At 38.2% G+C, this 16,920-nt stretch overlaps 1 protein-coding gene across 3 annotated transcripts in view; it reads right to left on the bottom strand.

Annotated features, from left to right (window-relative positions):
* The window catches only part of LOC126295148 (protein DDI1 homolog 2-like), a 127,197-nt gene extending 116,081 nt beyond the window's left edge, over positions 1-11,116 (bottom strand). The window contains exon 1 of one of the 3 annotated variants that reach the window (XM_049987436.1): positions 10,299-11,116. In XM_049987436.1, coding sequence (XP_049843393.1) covers positions 10,299-10,548 — 250 coding nt within the window. In that variant the 5' untranslated portion in view covers positions 10,549-11,116. The remainder of the gene's footprint in view (positions 1-10,298) is intronic. The other 2 variants (XM_049987435.1, XM_049987437.1) reach the window with 2 other exon arrangements.
* Positions 11,117-16,920: the final 5,804 nt, after the last annotated feature.

The following is a 16,920-nucleotide window of genomic DNA, read 5'->3' as shown; positions in this document are numbered from 1 at the left end:
GCTGATCAAGAGCTAAGTAGCTGGACAATGTATTAGCTGACCTTGACAAGATGGAGATCGAAGGACGGAAGAGAAAAGGAGAGAGCAGATGTTTCAAGGAAGATTATTGAGGAGGCCAAGGCCCACCAAGGGCTGTATTGCTGAAGATGAAGGTATAAAATATCTTCGATCTGACTTTATATACACAAAAATATCATTTTTTAATTTTTTTTCCTTTCATGTAGAAATTTACTCAAGTTATGTGAAGCCTCTATTCTTCAGCCCCCTAACACTCCCACAGGGATGAAGAAGACAAAATTAACTTAAGCTTGCGCACAACATTTTGGCAGTCATTCTTCTCGCACACCATATACAATCAGAACAACGAGATGTCTGATGTGTGCTACCGTGCTAAGTACCACTTCACAGTGGATTGTGGAGTATGCATGCATATGTAGATCACCAACTTGTATTGAATGGCCGTGATGACAATGGCATGGTAGACTACAGCCATCTAGCAAGTCTACTGACTCTACAGCTGTCCACCTCCATCGCTCAATGGTCGGTGTGGCTGACTGCCATACAAGGGGCCTTTATTCAATTCTCGGCTTGGTTAGAGATTTTATCTGCTCATGGCCTGTGTGTTGTGCTATATTCATTGCCATTTCATCATTGTAGAGGCGCAAATCAACAAAGTGGAATCAAATAAAAAGACATCCACTAGGTGGCTGAATAACTCCAGATCAGGTCTCCCACACAAAAATGCCATACAATTGTTTCCTTTCAATCTCACAATCACAGTACCAGAGCTGAAAATAATTTCCATACCCAGTATACATACCCAGAGTGCAGATGGACCATTATACTCCGATGCAAAAGGCTTATGAATTGCCGGTACATAAAGCTGAAAAGTGAAGCACTATGTATTCAGAAATGAAGGATACATTTTCACTCACTCCTTCAATAATTTGTCAGAATATTAGAACTTGGGGAATACATATGAGCTGCGTGGAGTGGCCACGCAGTTTGAGGCGGATTGCGCGGCCCCTCCAGCCGGAGGTTCAAGTCATCCCTCGGGCATGGGGATGTGTGTTGTTCTTAGCATAAGTTAGTTTAAGAAGTGTGTAAGTCTAAGAACTGATTACCTCAGCAATTTGGTCCCTTAGGAATCCCCATACAATTAGGAATTCATGCACTACATACGAATGAACGAACGAACGAATGAATTGTGATCCATCTTATGCACAGTGCAATTTTGTTTATGCATCCTCACCAAATTCTGTAACTCCACTGCAATGATAAACCACTTTAAAGTTTTGCTATGGAAATACTGACAAGTGTTTAGAATTAGTATATTATCTGCACTCTCATTTAACACCTGAGTGGGAAGGCCCCTTTTTCATAACAAGAGTGGGCATGTGGCTTACTTTTTACACATGTAAAGAATGGCTGTCTTTTGTTACCAAGATAAACATGCATGAGCAAAATCACAGTTTAATCTCAGTTTGGTTAAACAATTATAAAATAAACTTACATGAGCTAAATCGTTGTTTCATAAACAGCATTAAAATAAACATTAATTATATCATTCTGTTGCCGCATACAAGTGTTACCCCACAGTAATGACCCACTTGAGACATTAAACACCACAGTTGCTTCAGATCCCAGCCAACCGTTTATCTGATTGCTAATTATCTCGTAGACAACAGCTTCATTGTGAGACTATGCCGCTACTTCAGAACCTAGATCATTTATTTGAAAGAATTTTAAATTTTTCCTGACCTAGCTCACTGTTTATTTCACATTACTGTTGTTCACTTGGACGTATGAGAGCACCACTTATCACAGTGTTAGCTAAAGCAATAGTGAAGGAAGAGTTACAGGTTCACAATTGTAAAACAATGCAATGCTACAAGACAATTATTATTTGTGGTTGGTGCACTTTATAACCCACTCTAGGGTTAAATTTTATTCCATCAATATTCAACTTAACAACACTGAAGAACTTTAGTCCAATCAGCGAAGGAAAATCAGGGACAAAATCGGCATAGTCACAATTTTTTTTTATGTGGCAAAAAGGGGGGGGGGCTGTAATGAATAACATACTAAAAATCCTGACCATAGGGTGTGAAAGTGAGGGTGGGGTGTGGGAGGCATTTAAAGATCTCTTTTGTAGGTTTTTCTTGACTTTCTCAAAAACTGTGACATCTAGCTAAAATGACTGCAGTACAAAATTAAACTACATTAAGGACCTATCCATTTTTTCTCTAAGACTTATAACTCCCACATTGCAAGAGACTGAAAAATCTCTGGTTATTAAAAATAGTATTTTAATGGTATAAAATTAACATATATTGTTAAATAAAGAGGGTGAACATTAAATGTTTATATCGCATCTGAGGCATTACAACTTGAGCTCTGGGGTATATCTTGACAGAAAGGTGGAGATAGAAGCACAGAGGAACATAGGTCATCTTTTTACAGCTTGAAGATGTCACATGCATCACCCCAGCCTCAGCTCTTCCAACATCTGAAGAGGCTTAAATTGGCTCCCTCTGCAGCAGAAGTAGGTCACCTATACGTTACAAACTTCAGACATTTCAGCACAAGCCAAGCAATGCATTGTGGCAGATTACTGTCCTACATTTAAACATGATTATTCTTATTCCACTAGACGTATTAATACCCTTTTTGCAAGAATATACTGTGGATGTGTGGTAAGTGGCTCGATTCAGTGCAGCCCACTCTGCAAGTGTCAGCAATTCCTGAATGGAGGAGAGTCGTGCAATCTACCAGTAACACAATTAATGGTGAGAGAAAAACAGCAATTTTCTGGTCATTCATTAATTCACCACCAAGCGAATACAGCACGATTACACAGATTTACAATATACTGTCAATGACAGCAGACAAGTTCCACATTTATCAGTCCAGACCTTTTCCCACCAACACTGCACAGGTTACTGGCAACATCACACTTGCAAATTAAACACTTATCTTTTGTTTATAGGAATTTATGTTACATAAAAGCTCACAAACAACTGCAAATAAGTACTTGTTTAATAAATGGAAAATACGCCCATCAAAAAGATTGGGAATATAATTAGTTCCTTTGTCTTGAAATGGGATAGATGTCTTACACTGTATTTTTTGATAATACAGAATTTTACTCGAAGGAAAACTACACAATATGTTCTCTTTGAACCAATTATGAAATGAAAAAGGAACATTATTTGGAAAAAAAGGTTGCCGTGTCCCCCCCCCCCCCCCCCCCCCAATATCAAAACACATAAAATGCTGTGTCCAGTGCAGTTCCTCTATGAAACACAACACGACATTGTTCTTGATGCAAACCTCAGTCCAATGACTGGTTTGATAGCTCTGTGCTACTTTATCCTACACATGCTTTATCACCTCTGATAATACTTCCTTTTGAAGCTGCTTACTGTATTCACTTCTTGACCTATTGCTACATGTCCCCCACCCCCTTCCCTCAATACTAAATTGATGTTCCCTTCATGTCTCAGAATGTGTCCTATCAACAGATCCCTTCTTTTAGTCAAGTTGTGCAACATATTTCTTTTTGTCCCAGTTCTACTTAGTACCTTCTCACTACTTAGATTAGCTACCCACCTAATTCCAGCATTCTTCTGTAGTATCACATTTTAAAAGTTTCTTTTCTCTTTTTGTCTAAACTGTTTATCATCTAGGTTTCATTTCCATACGAGGCTACACTCCAGGCAACGACCTTCAGAAAAAGATTTCTTAACACTTAAATCTATATTTTATGTTAGTAAATTTCTCTTCTCCAGAAATACTTTTCTTGACATTGCCAATCCACATATCATATCCTCTCTGCTTTGGGTGCCATCAATTATGTCAGTGTCTTGTACATTAATCTAATTTCCTCAGCATCACTGATGTAACTCGTCTACGTTCCATTACCCTTGTTTTGCCTTTGTTGATATTCGTCTTACGACCCCCTTTCAAGACACTGTCCATTCTGTTTGAATGCTCTTTCGTATCCTTTCCTGTCTGATTGAATTACAGTGTCACTGCCAGACCTAAAAGGTTTTATTTCTTCTCCCTGAATTTGACACCCTTCACCAAATTATCCCTCTGTTTCTTTTATTGTCTACTCAGTGTACAGACTTAATAACATCGGGAGCAGACTACAATACAATCATGGTCTCACTCCCTTCTCAATCGCTCCTTTCCCTTTACGGCCCTCAACTCTTATAACTGTCATCTCGTTTCTGCACAAGTTGAATATAGCTTTTTCCTTTCTCTGTTTTACCCCTGCTATCGTCAGAATCTCAAAGAGTGTTATTTCAGTCAACATCGCCAAAGGTTTCTCTACGTCTGCAAATGCTATAAAACAGAAATTTGCCTTTCCTTAACCTATCTTCTGAGAGCAGCAGTAGCATCAGTAAATTTCTCTGGGATCCAAACTGATCTTGCCTGAAGTTGGCATCTTCCAGTACTTCCATTATTCTCTAAATAATTCGTTTTAGCATTTTGCAACTGTAAATTATTAAACTGAAAGTTCGGTAATATTCACATATGTCAGTACCTGCTGAGTTAAAAAGGCCAGGGCAGGAAGTGAGGGCTGGGAGGGGGCGCAAACAAACTAACTGGCATCAAAAAGACCAGACCAGTTACAGAGCTAAACTTAAAAACCAATACTGCTACAAAAATATTAAAACAGATGGCACGACAAATACCTAAAAGCAAGAACAACACATACCAAAAACTCATGAACACTAAAAATATCCAGTATTGACTACATCAGCTGACATGTACACAAAAAAAAAAAAAAAAAAAAAAAAAAAAAAAAAAAAAAAAAAAAAAAAAAAAAAAAAAAATGCTCATATAACTAACATTGTAAACCTAACTTTATCAACATAGGTAAAACACATTCCACAAACCAAGATCCAACATTACTAGCAACAACTAATGATACAATCCAAAATCCCTAAAAAAGACTTGCATTACTACCAATTTCAGTCTGCAAGACACAAAATTATGTAGATGAACACACATACCATACATACTACAACAAACAGATAAAACCAAAAGACATACTTACCAAACACAGTCAGGTGACAAGTCTAGCAATAGCAAAAACAATATGTCATCAATACAGTCTTTAAAATAGCAGGCCTAGACTTCTCAAACCAACGATCACTTCAGATAGAATGACATACATTGTCCCGTCAGCACCACATACACTGGTCCCTAATGCAAGATGCAGCAACTTTGGTCAATCATATACCTTCTCCACAAACTCAGCAGTGAAACGAAGTAACTGTAGAAATTTAATTGTACTCAACATGTCCTCTCTCACTGCAGCATGCAGGGATCTACTCGTGAACTTTGTTGCCACATCCATATTAACAAAAAACAAAATTAAATTCTAACCTGTAAAATAACACACTGCACTAATAATTTCAAACTCGAAAAAAATTCTACGGCCCGTAACTGCCAACGTTAAAATAGCTCACAACCAAACCACGACAAACTCTTTCAACATTATTGTCACGAACAGCACTCAAGGAGTCTGATATTACTAACAATATTCAAAAACAATTTATAAACATAAAGATCCCATACTAGAGGGATTTACCATCACATACTTCATCACACCCTCTGCAAACATGATCTATTTCAAACACACTGCACCAACATGATGTCACATAACACAATACAGTTATATTATGGGTCAAATAAGATGAGTGGTATTGAATGCTCGAGTGGACTCTCAAAGTATATCTATGCCATACTGCAAAGAGGTCATTTTTTCCCCTGAAAAAGACGAGTTTGGAAATATAAGGGTTAATTAGTATAGTCCTGATTTATCATCACAGTGTCGTACAGGAACAACATTAGTGACTTCTTCACCAGCTGTTTATAAGGAAGGCAGTTGGCCATGTTTCATTCAAAAGTAAGTTGTTAGCTGCTTACAAGTTCACAGGACAAAAATTAGTCACCCCTTTGCACTTTAATACGAATTGTGAAGCCTTTCCAGAAAAGACAGGAATCGAGTCACATCCTCAACTATGTGCACACAGCCTCTATATGAGCACAAGGCAGTAGTGATAACCGAGACATTTATGTATCAAGCAGATAATGTACATAAACATGGCTAAGTGTACAGACATGACAGAGTGGTAAAAAGGGGTGAAGTTGCTGGATTTGTTGATGTAGCAGACTGTTCAATGTGGCTACGAATTGTACCACATTTGGCCACAACAAACATCATCAGAATCGTTGTCGGAGAAAGATATTGACTGAGAGCAACTGGAGACACATTTCATGGCTTGTGAATCAAAACTGCTTTGAAACACAATGGGAATTGCTGCAGGCAGTGAATGAAGGTCCATTCCAAGCCATTAGCAAGAGGAACTGCATGCAATGAACATTTGGAGTCTCTGCCCTCACAAGAGCCCATTGTTCACACAGGCACATCAAGACGACAATAGAAAACTATATTGGACTGGAAGAATTTGCAACTGGTTTTCTGAACACTTCCCACACTATTAGGCCTTGACTGGCCAGCAAAATCACCTCGCTTTAAACCCACAGAAAATCTGTAGGACATATTGGAAAAGCAGGTAACATGTCTGTATCAGTACCCTCCGCAACTTGATGTAATTGTGTGATCAAATCTTCAGAGAGTGGCTTAACCTGGATGAAACATACTTGCACAACCTTGTTGACTTACTCCCTAACTGAACCCAGGTGGTTATCAAGTCCAGGGATGGCATTGTAAGGTATTAAATGATGCTTGTAGTGATTTCATTAGGGGTGACTAATTCTGATTTGGTGCTGTGTAAATTAAGAACATGGTGAAGACACACTGCACTAAATAATGGTGCAATAATTACAACACCAAATTTCTCCTCTAAATGCACAAATATTTCATCGATTCCCACATACTTAGTGAGAAATGAGCCTTGTGATAAAATACAAGAAATCAGATCTCACACTGCAAGATTTAGTTGCTCATTTTTCCATGTGCTAATTAAGAGTGGAATGGTCAACAAACAGTCTCAAAGTAGTACTATGAACACACTGCCAAACACTTCAAGTGTGAATTATAGAGAAATCACATAGATGCGAAAGTAGTGAATAACATGATATGTACAGTCACCATTGACCAAAGTAATCCTGTCAACAAGGCAACTTTTCACCAGTACTACTCAACTGCCATGACAGCTATAACATAGTTGTGCAAATGCCATCCTCCGTAGGATGGCATTTTTAGATTGCTATTTCGGTGGGGTGTAAATAACACTACAGAGTGCACAATGTAGGAAAAAAAACAGATCACCATGACACATTCGTTGCCTTTTCCGACTCACTACAAAACTACCACTTTTCTTCCTAACCTAGACCTTACATTACACCACAGAACAGTATCATCACAAGAATTAAGCACATAAAAACAAATCATGCTATAGTTTTCAGTACATGTTTATATTTTCAGAACAACAATGAAAGCTGAGGCAGATGCTAAACATCAGTGAGTGGCCATAAATAAATTTGTATTTTATGAAATGTGATACCAAAACATATCATTATTTCTGAGCGTATGCCACTCACTGAATGAAACTTGGGATTGTGTATATACAAAGTTCACTGTGCACTCAATAACCAGTTTTTAACTTAACTAGTACATCATTTACTATTTTCACTGCTGATTATTGCCAGGGTTAATAACAACACTGCATGAACAGATACCAATACATAACTCTGTTCTTTCAAATGTTAGTTTGCCGCTGAACCTCTCTCACACGTTGCAAACTTTGCTGAGAGAGTAAAACAAATTTCAAACTGATAAAAAGCTTCTGAGTTTCCAGGCATCAACAAGAATCTCCAATGATCCACTAAAGAAAAGAAGAAAATTCTTTCTTTACAAAAGGCACAGTTTCCTTAGAGCACTGTCACATAAATTTAATTACCAACTGTAATTACATGTGTATATTATAGTGTTTGATGATCTCTATTTTGTGTAACAGGAAATTTTTCATCGGTTTTCTTCTTTTCATGACATTATTGTTTTATAATAATTAATGTATATAAAATATGAAATATTTTTCAAACAAAAGGAAAAAGAGAGGATATTTCTGTAGTAGTGGTGGCAACAGCAGTATCTGGATTAGCTGGTGGTTTCAGTACTGCTTCGCCAATTTGCAACCACAGTGTCACTTTTTAACTTTTTCTACACCACTGTCTACACTAGAGATCACTGTCACTGCAACCAATGTTTCAAAAAAGGAGAAATGCAGAAAAATATTAGCAATGTCCTGTTTGCACATACATGATGTCATACACCAAAACATTATTATGCCATGATATGAAGCCAACATACATTATCAGTATTTTCAGTTGACCCAGACTTTCTAAATGGAAACTGGCACAACAGATCTCATACAAATATAGTTTCTACTTGCCCATATAACTGCATTATTACCATAATAATTACACACGGGCAGCAGAAACAAAACTTTACTCAATAATACTTTTTAAGTGACTGTATGTTGTATATTTTGTGCTAAAGACAACTTTAATGTGGAGAAATGAATGTCATTTTTCCTTCTGGTACTGTAATTATATGTGTCACTGTTCCTTCTGCATGGCACTGGATTATTTACAACAAACTTTATGAGGAGATGAATACGCTGAGAAGCAGCAACTTCTTTAACAGATGTCTACATGGTGATCCTGGGTGTTCACTATAGATTATTCTTACAGCATATTTTTGAGCAAATATTACTTACCCCAGAACTGAATCTGATTTCAACACAATGAAAATATTCAAAATGTCTACTTAATGAATTTTCTCTTCACTAGATTTCCAATGATTCTAAATGCAAATTAGGCTGAACTAAGATGTTCTAAGAGCTCCAAAATGTGTTTCTGTATGGCTTAAATTCTAATAGATATGGAAACATAAATATTTTGAAGTCTGTATCCTATTTATCGTTTCCTCACCACATGCTATGCTTATCACTGGTGTTGGAGCTCTAGATGTTCAGAACTCAATGTGATTTCAACACGGTGAAAACAGAAAATGTAAAGTATTTATGATGTGATTACAAAAATCCTTAAAACAAGGGAGATGGCAACACACAAACACAAAAAATTATTTTAAGACAGTTTTGTACTCAAACTGTCTGCCTACAACTTATACAATGATTTAACTAAGTACTGTTTTCTTGCAGTACCGTATATTAATCTTTTTTATCTTCAAAGTTTCTTTTGAATGCAAAGTACAGATAACCATACAAAGCAAACATTATAGCCTGTTATGAGCTAGAGATTTGGTCTCATGGTGTAAAGCTCGATTAAAGATTTATCTTGGAGCATGATGGTACCCTTGACACGCACAGTATGTTTCATATATACATTTAAATGGTCATAGGGAGGAAAACGACATGAATCAAATGGGTTGACCTATAGCAAAAGTGGATGAAAGCCATTTGCAACAAAACTGTATGGAGAGGTGGTAAAGTTTGTTCCAGGATCAGTTAATTCAGATATGAATGTAGCTATTAAAATTGGGGCTCTGAAATGAACAAGAAATTTGGATTCTCCAACAATGCCAGGTTGGCATATACAATCGAAGAAATCTGAACAAATGAATTAAAGCAACTAATAGAAGTTAATAAGAAAACCTATGAATCTGACTTGGGCAAACCCTCTTCCTCCATTTGCTGTCCGTGATAGAATCTGAATTAGAAGTATTTCTCGAAGCAAAAAATAAAAATTGTGAGAGAAAATCTGCCTGTTGTTGAAACGTTAATTACATGAAAGATTCTACTTCTTGTTTACGATGGGGCAAAAACACTATTACGCAAGTGCTAGTAATAAATTCTGTACCGCCAGATTATTTCTACTATTTCAAATTCTTCAGCGTAATTACACAGCACAATACAAATGCATATAAAGTCACGCTGCAGAGTGACACAGCATCTTCTGACTTCTAATGCCAAATATTTTAATGTGCCAAGTCCCAGTTTCTATAAATTTACTTTCCAAACAATATGTTCCGTTCTGCTGAAAATTTTGCACGAAAAATGCGATAAGCAGCTAATGATAATTCGTTGAATGAGTGAAATGTTACTGAGGGATTTCATCATTTCAACTCAGTACCCTTGTTGTCTCATGTATTATTTGTGCTAGTAAAACATCTTTTGAAGTTCTCGGTAGACGCCTTCACCATATGTAACTGGCTGATCTTGAAAGCGTTTGAACGTAATCGTAAAATCTTTGGGCGCACAAGCTCCCACTAATGTGAAATTACTCAAACATACCTGCGGCGCTGAGACTCGTAGACGAGCCCTGCATACGCTGAAGTATCACAACATCCCCATCAGCAACGCCGTGCTCTTTCAGTGATTTTCTGTCATCTGTCAGTGGCCGACCGCTGTAAACAATCAGAATTTCCCTCGAAGGAAACCCCGACTCCATTTCACATAGCGCTTTGAAGTTCTCCAGCTCCAAGTCCTCGCTCACGTCGAGGACAAATATTTCGTCCGCAAGAGTTGTGACCGTCACCCTCATTGTCCTTAATGGAAACACTAGTTATCTGCACAACAGCAACTCTTCAAGCCACAATAGCCAACACAGACTCGGACCTGAGTGTAAACTATCAACGCCAGACACCAAAATAAGCAACCTCACGCCGCCATCTTCGTACGAGTAGGTGCTACCACCATGACGGATTTTAAAAATGAAATAATCCAGGCAACATATTTTTTACTTACATTACTCTTCTGGTTTTATTGCCCTTGTTATCGGGTGCACTTAATATATATATCACCGTTCAATACAATCTATTTGAAACGTTGGAAAAAGCTGGGTGATAATATTGTCATAGGAAAAATTACTGCACAGACGGGCCACGTCGCTGAAAAGTAGAATAACGGGGGGCGTTCCCGATTACTGTTTCAGTTTACGTCAGTCCTTTGAAAGGCGGGGCGGGATGGGATGTGCGGTCCATTGCTCATGCAAGAAGGTGGGCATTCAATACAATAAAGGACAATAGAGTGCCTTAAATCCCACCCTTCTCCGGCATGAGCATCGTGGTTGCAGATGTGTGCAGACGACCGTGCGCATTAGGGTGGCCATTGCTCATGTTCGCCAACAATAGACCATTGATCATAAACGCTATTTAAATAGGGTGCTAATACATTTGATGGGTCATTACGCATAAACTTTAATACGATTATAATAACAATTATACAGATGCCGCAAATAAAGCAAAACACAACTTCTTACTTAAGGGTGTAGCTACCCACGCACGCATTGTGGAAATGGCGCTACCACTTCAGTTCTCTGATGATAAATAGCACAAAAAATACAACCGAACACACAGAATAAACAAGAGGCAGTCAAATGAAAATGAGGCTCATGGAAACAACCAAGGAAACTGCTTATTATTTCAAAAGTAATCGACATAACTGTCACCGTAATACAATTATACCACTATGAGAAGATGGTCAACGCCTTCATGGAAAATTGTTTGTAGTACTTACGGAACCGTGATTGTACCAAGGCATGCACCCTTTCATCAGATAATGACAAGACGTTACTACTGTGCAACATAGATTTTGGCCCATGATTTCCTTGCAGAAGCATTTCAGCGTAGTAATGTAACAAGGACATTACAGAAGTGCCTGATTCCACCCGTCTGCTTTGACCCAATAATATCATCAGTAAAGCGGAAACAGGTAGTTGCAGCGAATATAATACCGATAGGGTGTCAATAACGTCGCTACATACATACCGTAAGCCACCAAATGGGAACAAAAATAAAAATGATACAGTAATGTCTCACTCCAGAAATAAAATGAAACTAACAGGACAACGTCGGAAAACTGGGAGTTTAGAAACAAGCTATATATACATCTATAAAAAATACCGCAGCATCCAAAACAAATAATATCTAAAAAAAATTAATTACAACAATCTGCTACACCAACAAGACGACAGGAATCGGACATTTTTAAAACACCCACTCGCTAACTTCACTATCATATACCATATCCATACCTAACTATAAAGCAAAAAATAAAAAATGAACTACTTTCTGCACAACAAGCCCCAAACTAACCAGACCTACCACAAACGCCAAACACATAAACAAAACAAAAAAACTTAGTAACTCACTGAAAACACTTCCACACCCATGTTACCGCATCAACTACTTAAACTCAAAACCACATTATCATGATGACAACCAAAACTAAAATGGATCCAATACCACATGTTAAACTGAGCACATCCACATCCATCACCAGAGGGCACCATCAAATACAATAACACGGCATCTACAAATGCAACCAGTTCAAAAATGCCATGCCATACTGGTATCACTCACCACAAAACAACACAACACATAAGATCAAGGCAGACTGTGGAATTGGATGATTCCTTTGAGTTGTAGTTATCTCCTTTCATTATTAACAAGTACTCTGAATCCTCTAAGCACTCTTTGACTGTGTAGCACTGATTACTTATGAAGAACATTTTAGCTGCCCTTTTAAATATGTTGGGCAATTTATTATACACAGTTTTATTCCTTGATATAATATGCTGTTTTGAGTTTACACCCTTCTAAAAGACATCAAAAAACTGAGTAAAACCCAACTAAATTGAATTATGAAAACTGCATTAACATACAAATTGCTACATTATTGAAGGCAACTGTTTATGGTCACAAGAATTTATTTTATTAATATTGTTTTGTCTTTTTTGTGGTATAAGAAACACAATTAAATAACATTCAAACGCTCCAGAAAAGAACTTTATCTTGATGAAGAACAGTAATGACTGTAAAGTACATTTTAGTCCGTTTTGAAGGATGCAGAAATTTGTAGATCACTAATTTCTCAGCTCTTTTTCTCTCCTAAATAAATACTAAACCTCCCTGTAGTGTTTCATGAAGTGAGGGCATGCAACACTGTTGATAGTGAGCCATCTGTCTGATGGGGACGTTCACTTTGGCAGCCACTTTGGTGCTATGTCCAGCACCAGTTTTCACCTGCTCCCTCCCTCATCATCATCATCATCATCATCATTATTATACAACATAAACATTACACAATACTACACACACACACACACACACACACACACACACACACACACACACACACATATTACATACATGTAGTATTACAGTTAATGCAACGGAGCATGTCGTAAATAAAGAAACACAATAAAATTCTTATAGGGTTCTGTATTAGGACTTTATGAAAGAAGATAGTTTGTGCTGTACTTGTAATGTCTGCTTGAAGAAGACCCAGGACTCTGCAAAACTCTACCAGATATCAGAGAAGATAAGTGGCACATTTATAAAGTACGGCATTATTCAAGAGATTGCTAATGCTAGCAGGAGCTTCTTCAGACTGCTCTGTTATGATTTCAACATGTTTAGAATAATTATCAACAAAATAGCATAGGTAATTGTGCTGAGAATTTAGTGCTGAGAATTCCTTCTAGGAAAATTTGGGGGCTGCAACCTATGACCATTCCTTTCCTTAACCAACTACGTGGTTGATGATGCAAGACTCTGGCTGCGAACATGAGAAAATTTAATTTATTAATGTTTGCCTGTATCAATTTTTTCACTAATAAAGTATTTGTACGAATGGGTTAGTGTTTTGAGTAAATTAAGCATAAGAATTTAAATTGAACTAATAAATTCTCAGTATGAAAACAAAAAACAAAAAAAAAAACAAAAACAAAACAAAAACAATTTTACACAGTGGGCTTTATATTATGACCACTTACCTAATAGCAAAGAAGGGAAAGCAGAAAAGTGGAAGGAGTATACAGAGGGTCTATACAAGGGCGATGTTCTTGAGGACAATATTATAGAAATGGATGAGGATGTAGATGAAGATGAAATGAGAGATATGATACTGCGTGAAGAGTTTGACAGAGCACTGAAAGACCTGAGTCAAAACAAGGCCCCAGGTGTAGACAACATTCCATTGGAACTACTTATAGACTTGGGAGAGCCAGCCCTCACAAAACTCTACCATCTGGTGAGCAAGATGTATGAGACAGACGAAATACCCTCAGACTTCAAGAAAAATATAATAATTCCAATCCCAAAGAAAGCAGGTGCTGACAGATGTGAAAATTACTGAACTATCAGTTTAATAAGTGACAGCTGCAAAATACTAACAAGAATTCTGTACAGACAAATGGAAAAACTGGTAGAAGCTGACCTCAGGAAAGATCAGTTTGGATTCTGAAGAAATATTGGAACACGTGAGGCAATACTGACCCTACCACTTATCTTGGAGAATAGATTAAGGAAAGGCAAGCCTACATCTCTAGAATTTGTAGACTTAGAGAAAGCTTTTGACAATGTTGATTGGAAAACTCTCTTTCATATTCTGGAGGTGGCAGGAGTAAAATACAGGGAGCAAAAGGCTATTTACAGTTTTTACAGGAACCAGATGGAAGTTATGAGTCGAGGAGCATGAAAGGGAAGCAGTGGTTGGGAAGGGAGTGAGACAGGATTGTAGCCTATCCCCAATGTTATTTAATCTGTATATTGAACAAGCAGCAAGGAAATCAAAAGAAAAATTTGGAGTAGGAATTAAAATCCACAGAGAAGAAATAAAACCTTTGAGGTTCGCTGATGTCATTGTAAATGTGTCAAAGACAGAAAAGGACCTGGAAGAGGAGCTGAACGGAATGGACAGTGTCCTGAAAGGAGGATTTAAGATGAACATCAACAAAAGCAGAATGAGGATAATGGAATGTAGTCGAATTAAATTGGGTGATGCTGTGGGAACTAGATTAGGAAATGACATGCTTAAAGTAGTAAAGGAGTTTTGCTATTTGGGGAGCAAACTAACTCACAATGGTCGGAGTAGAGAGGATATAAAATGTAGACTGGCAATGGCAAGGAAAGTGTTTCTGAATAAGAGAAATTTGTTAAAATTGAGCATAGATTTAAGTGTTGGGAAGTCGTTTCTGAAAGTATTTGTATGGAAGTGAAATGTGGATGATAAATAGTTTGGCCAGGAATAGAATAGAAGCTTTCGAGATGTGGTGCTACAGAAGAATGCTGAAGATTAGGTAGGTAGATCACATAAGTAATGAGGAGGTATTGAATAGAATTGGGGAGAAAAGGAGTTTGTGGCACAACTTGACTAGAAGGGATCGATTGGTTGTACATATTCTGAGGCATCAAGGGATCACGAATTTAGTATTAGAGGGCAGCATGGTGGGTAAAAATCGTAGAGGGAGACCAAGAGATGAGTAAACTAAACAGATTCAGAAAGATGTAGGCTGCAGTAGGTACTGGGAGATGAAGAAGCTTGCACAGGATACAGTAGCATGGAGAGCTGCGTCAAACCAGTCTCAGGACTGAAGACCACAACAACAACCTAATAGTCTGCATGTCCACCTTTGGGATGGATAGTAGCAGTGACGAGTTGTGACATGGAAGCAATCAGGCCTCAGTGGGTTGCTGGAGGTAGATGGCACCAAATCTGCAGCCACAAGTCACTTAATTCCTGTAAACTCCAGGGAGGGGGTCTGATGAGCTCTGATGCCACGTTTTATCACATTCCAGATGTGTTCGATCAGGTCGAGATGGGAATCAGCACATCCGTCGGAACTCACCACTGTGTTCCTCGTACCCTTCCATCACACTCCTGGCCTTGTGACATTGCGTATTATCTTGTTAAAAAATGCTGCAAATGTTGGGAAATGTGTTCGTCACAAAGGGTTGTACGTGGTCTGCAACCAGTGTATGATACTCTTTGTTTGTCATGGTGCCATACATGAGCTTAATTGAGCCCATGGATGACCACACAAATGGTCCTCGGAGCATAATCGAGCCGTCACCAGTTGGTCTCCATTCTGCCATACATATGTCGAGGGGCTCTTCCCCTGGAAAACAACGGACTTGTGCTCTCCTGTCCACACAATGAAGAAGGTATCAGGATTCATCAGACCATGCAATGCTCTGCCACTGTCTCAGCGACCATTGCTGATGGTCACATGCCCATTTCAGTTTTAGTTGCCAATTCCACGGTGTTTAACATTAGCACATGCACGGTCATCAGCTGCGCAGGTCCATCATTAGGAGTGTTCAGTGCACTGCACGTTCAGATGCGCGCGTGTGCACACACACACATTTTTTTTCTCAACCTGGTTCATTCCATGTTAACTGACAATCAACATTCATCCCTAAGAACTTGGTATTTGCTACACAGCCTTTCACTTTATCATCTGTACTTAGTGCAACAGAATCTTGTTCTTTCTTTATGTTGAAGTGCATACTATTTGTATTCTTTATATTCTTCTTCTTCTTCTTCTTCTCTTCTTCTCCCCAGCAATCACAGACTCTGTAGACCACACCCTGCATCAACGACCTGCTTCCACCACCTTCTGTCTCTCGCAGTCTCTCTCCACCCTGCGGAAATACCTAAGCTGTGATGTCCTTCTCTATGTCATCTTTCCACCTTGTACGAGGTCGTCCCAATGGTCTTGTTGCCTGGAGAGTTCCTTCAAATGCTTTCTTGGTGATTCTGTTATTTTCCATTCTACCTACATGTCCAGCCCATTGCATCTCCTACTCTTTATATTCATTCTCAGTTTATCACACACTGACCAATTGTAGACCTCCTTGAGGGTTTCATTTGCTCTCTAATAGGAGTTCTGATGTTTTACCAGTGATTATGATGTTCCTGTGACCAGCAAAGAGAGCTTTCTCCTCGTGCATTATACTGTCTCAAAACTTATTGAAATACGCACATCAAAAAAAGTTTTGCATCACCCCGGTTCCCAGATACACAATGACTGTGGATATTGCATCACAGACACAGTCCCTTTGACTGTTCAGAGATGTCACTAAACCTGTCCAAAGATGTAAACAACCCTACAGGAGCAGCACCTGTTAGA

Source organism: Schistocerca gregaria, chromosome 11 (assembly GCF_023897955.1).
Source record: "Schistocerca gregaria isolate iqSchGreg1 chromosome 11, iqSchGreg1.2, whole genome shotgun sequence".
NCBI lineage: Eukaryota > Metazoa > Arthropoda > Insecta > Orthoptera > Acrididae > Schistocerca > Schistocerca gregaria.
This window is presented reverse-complemented; position numbering and strand designations above follow the sequence as displayed.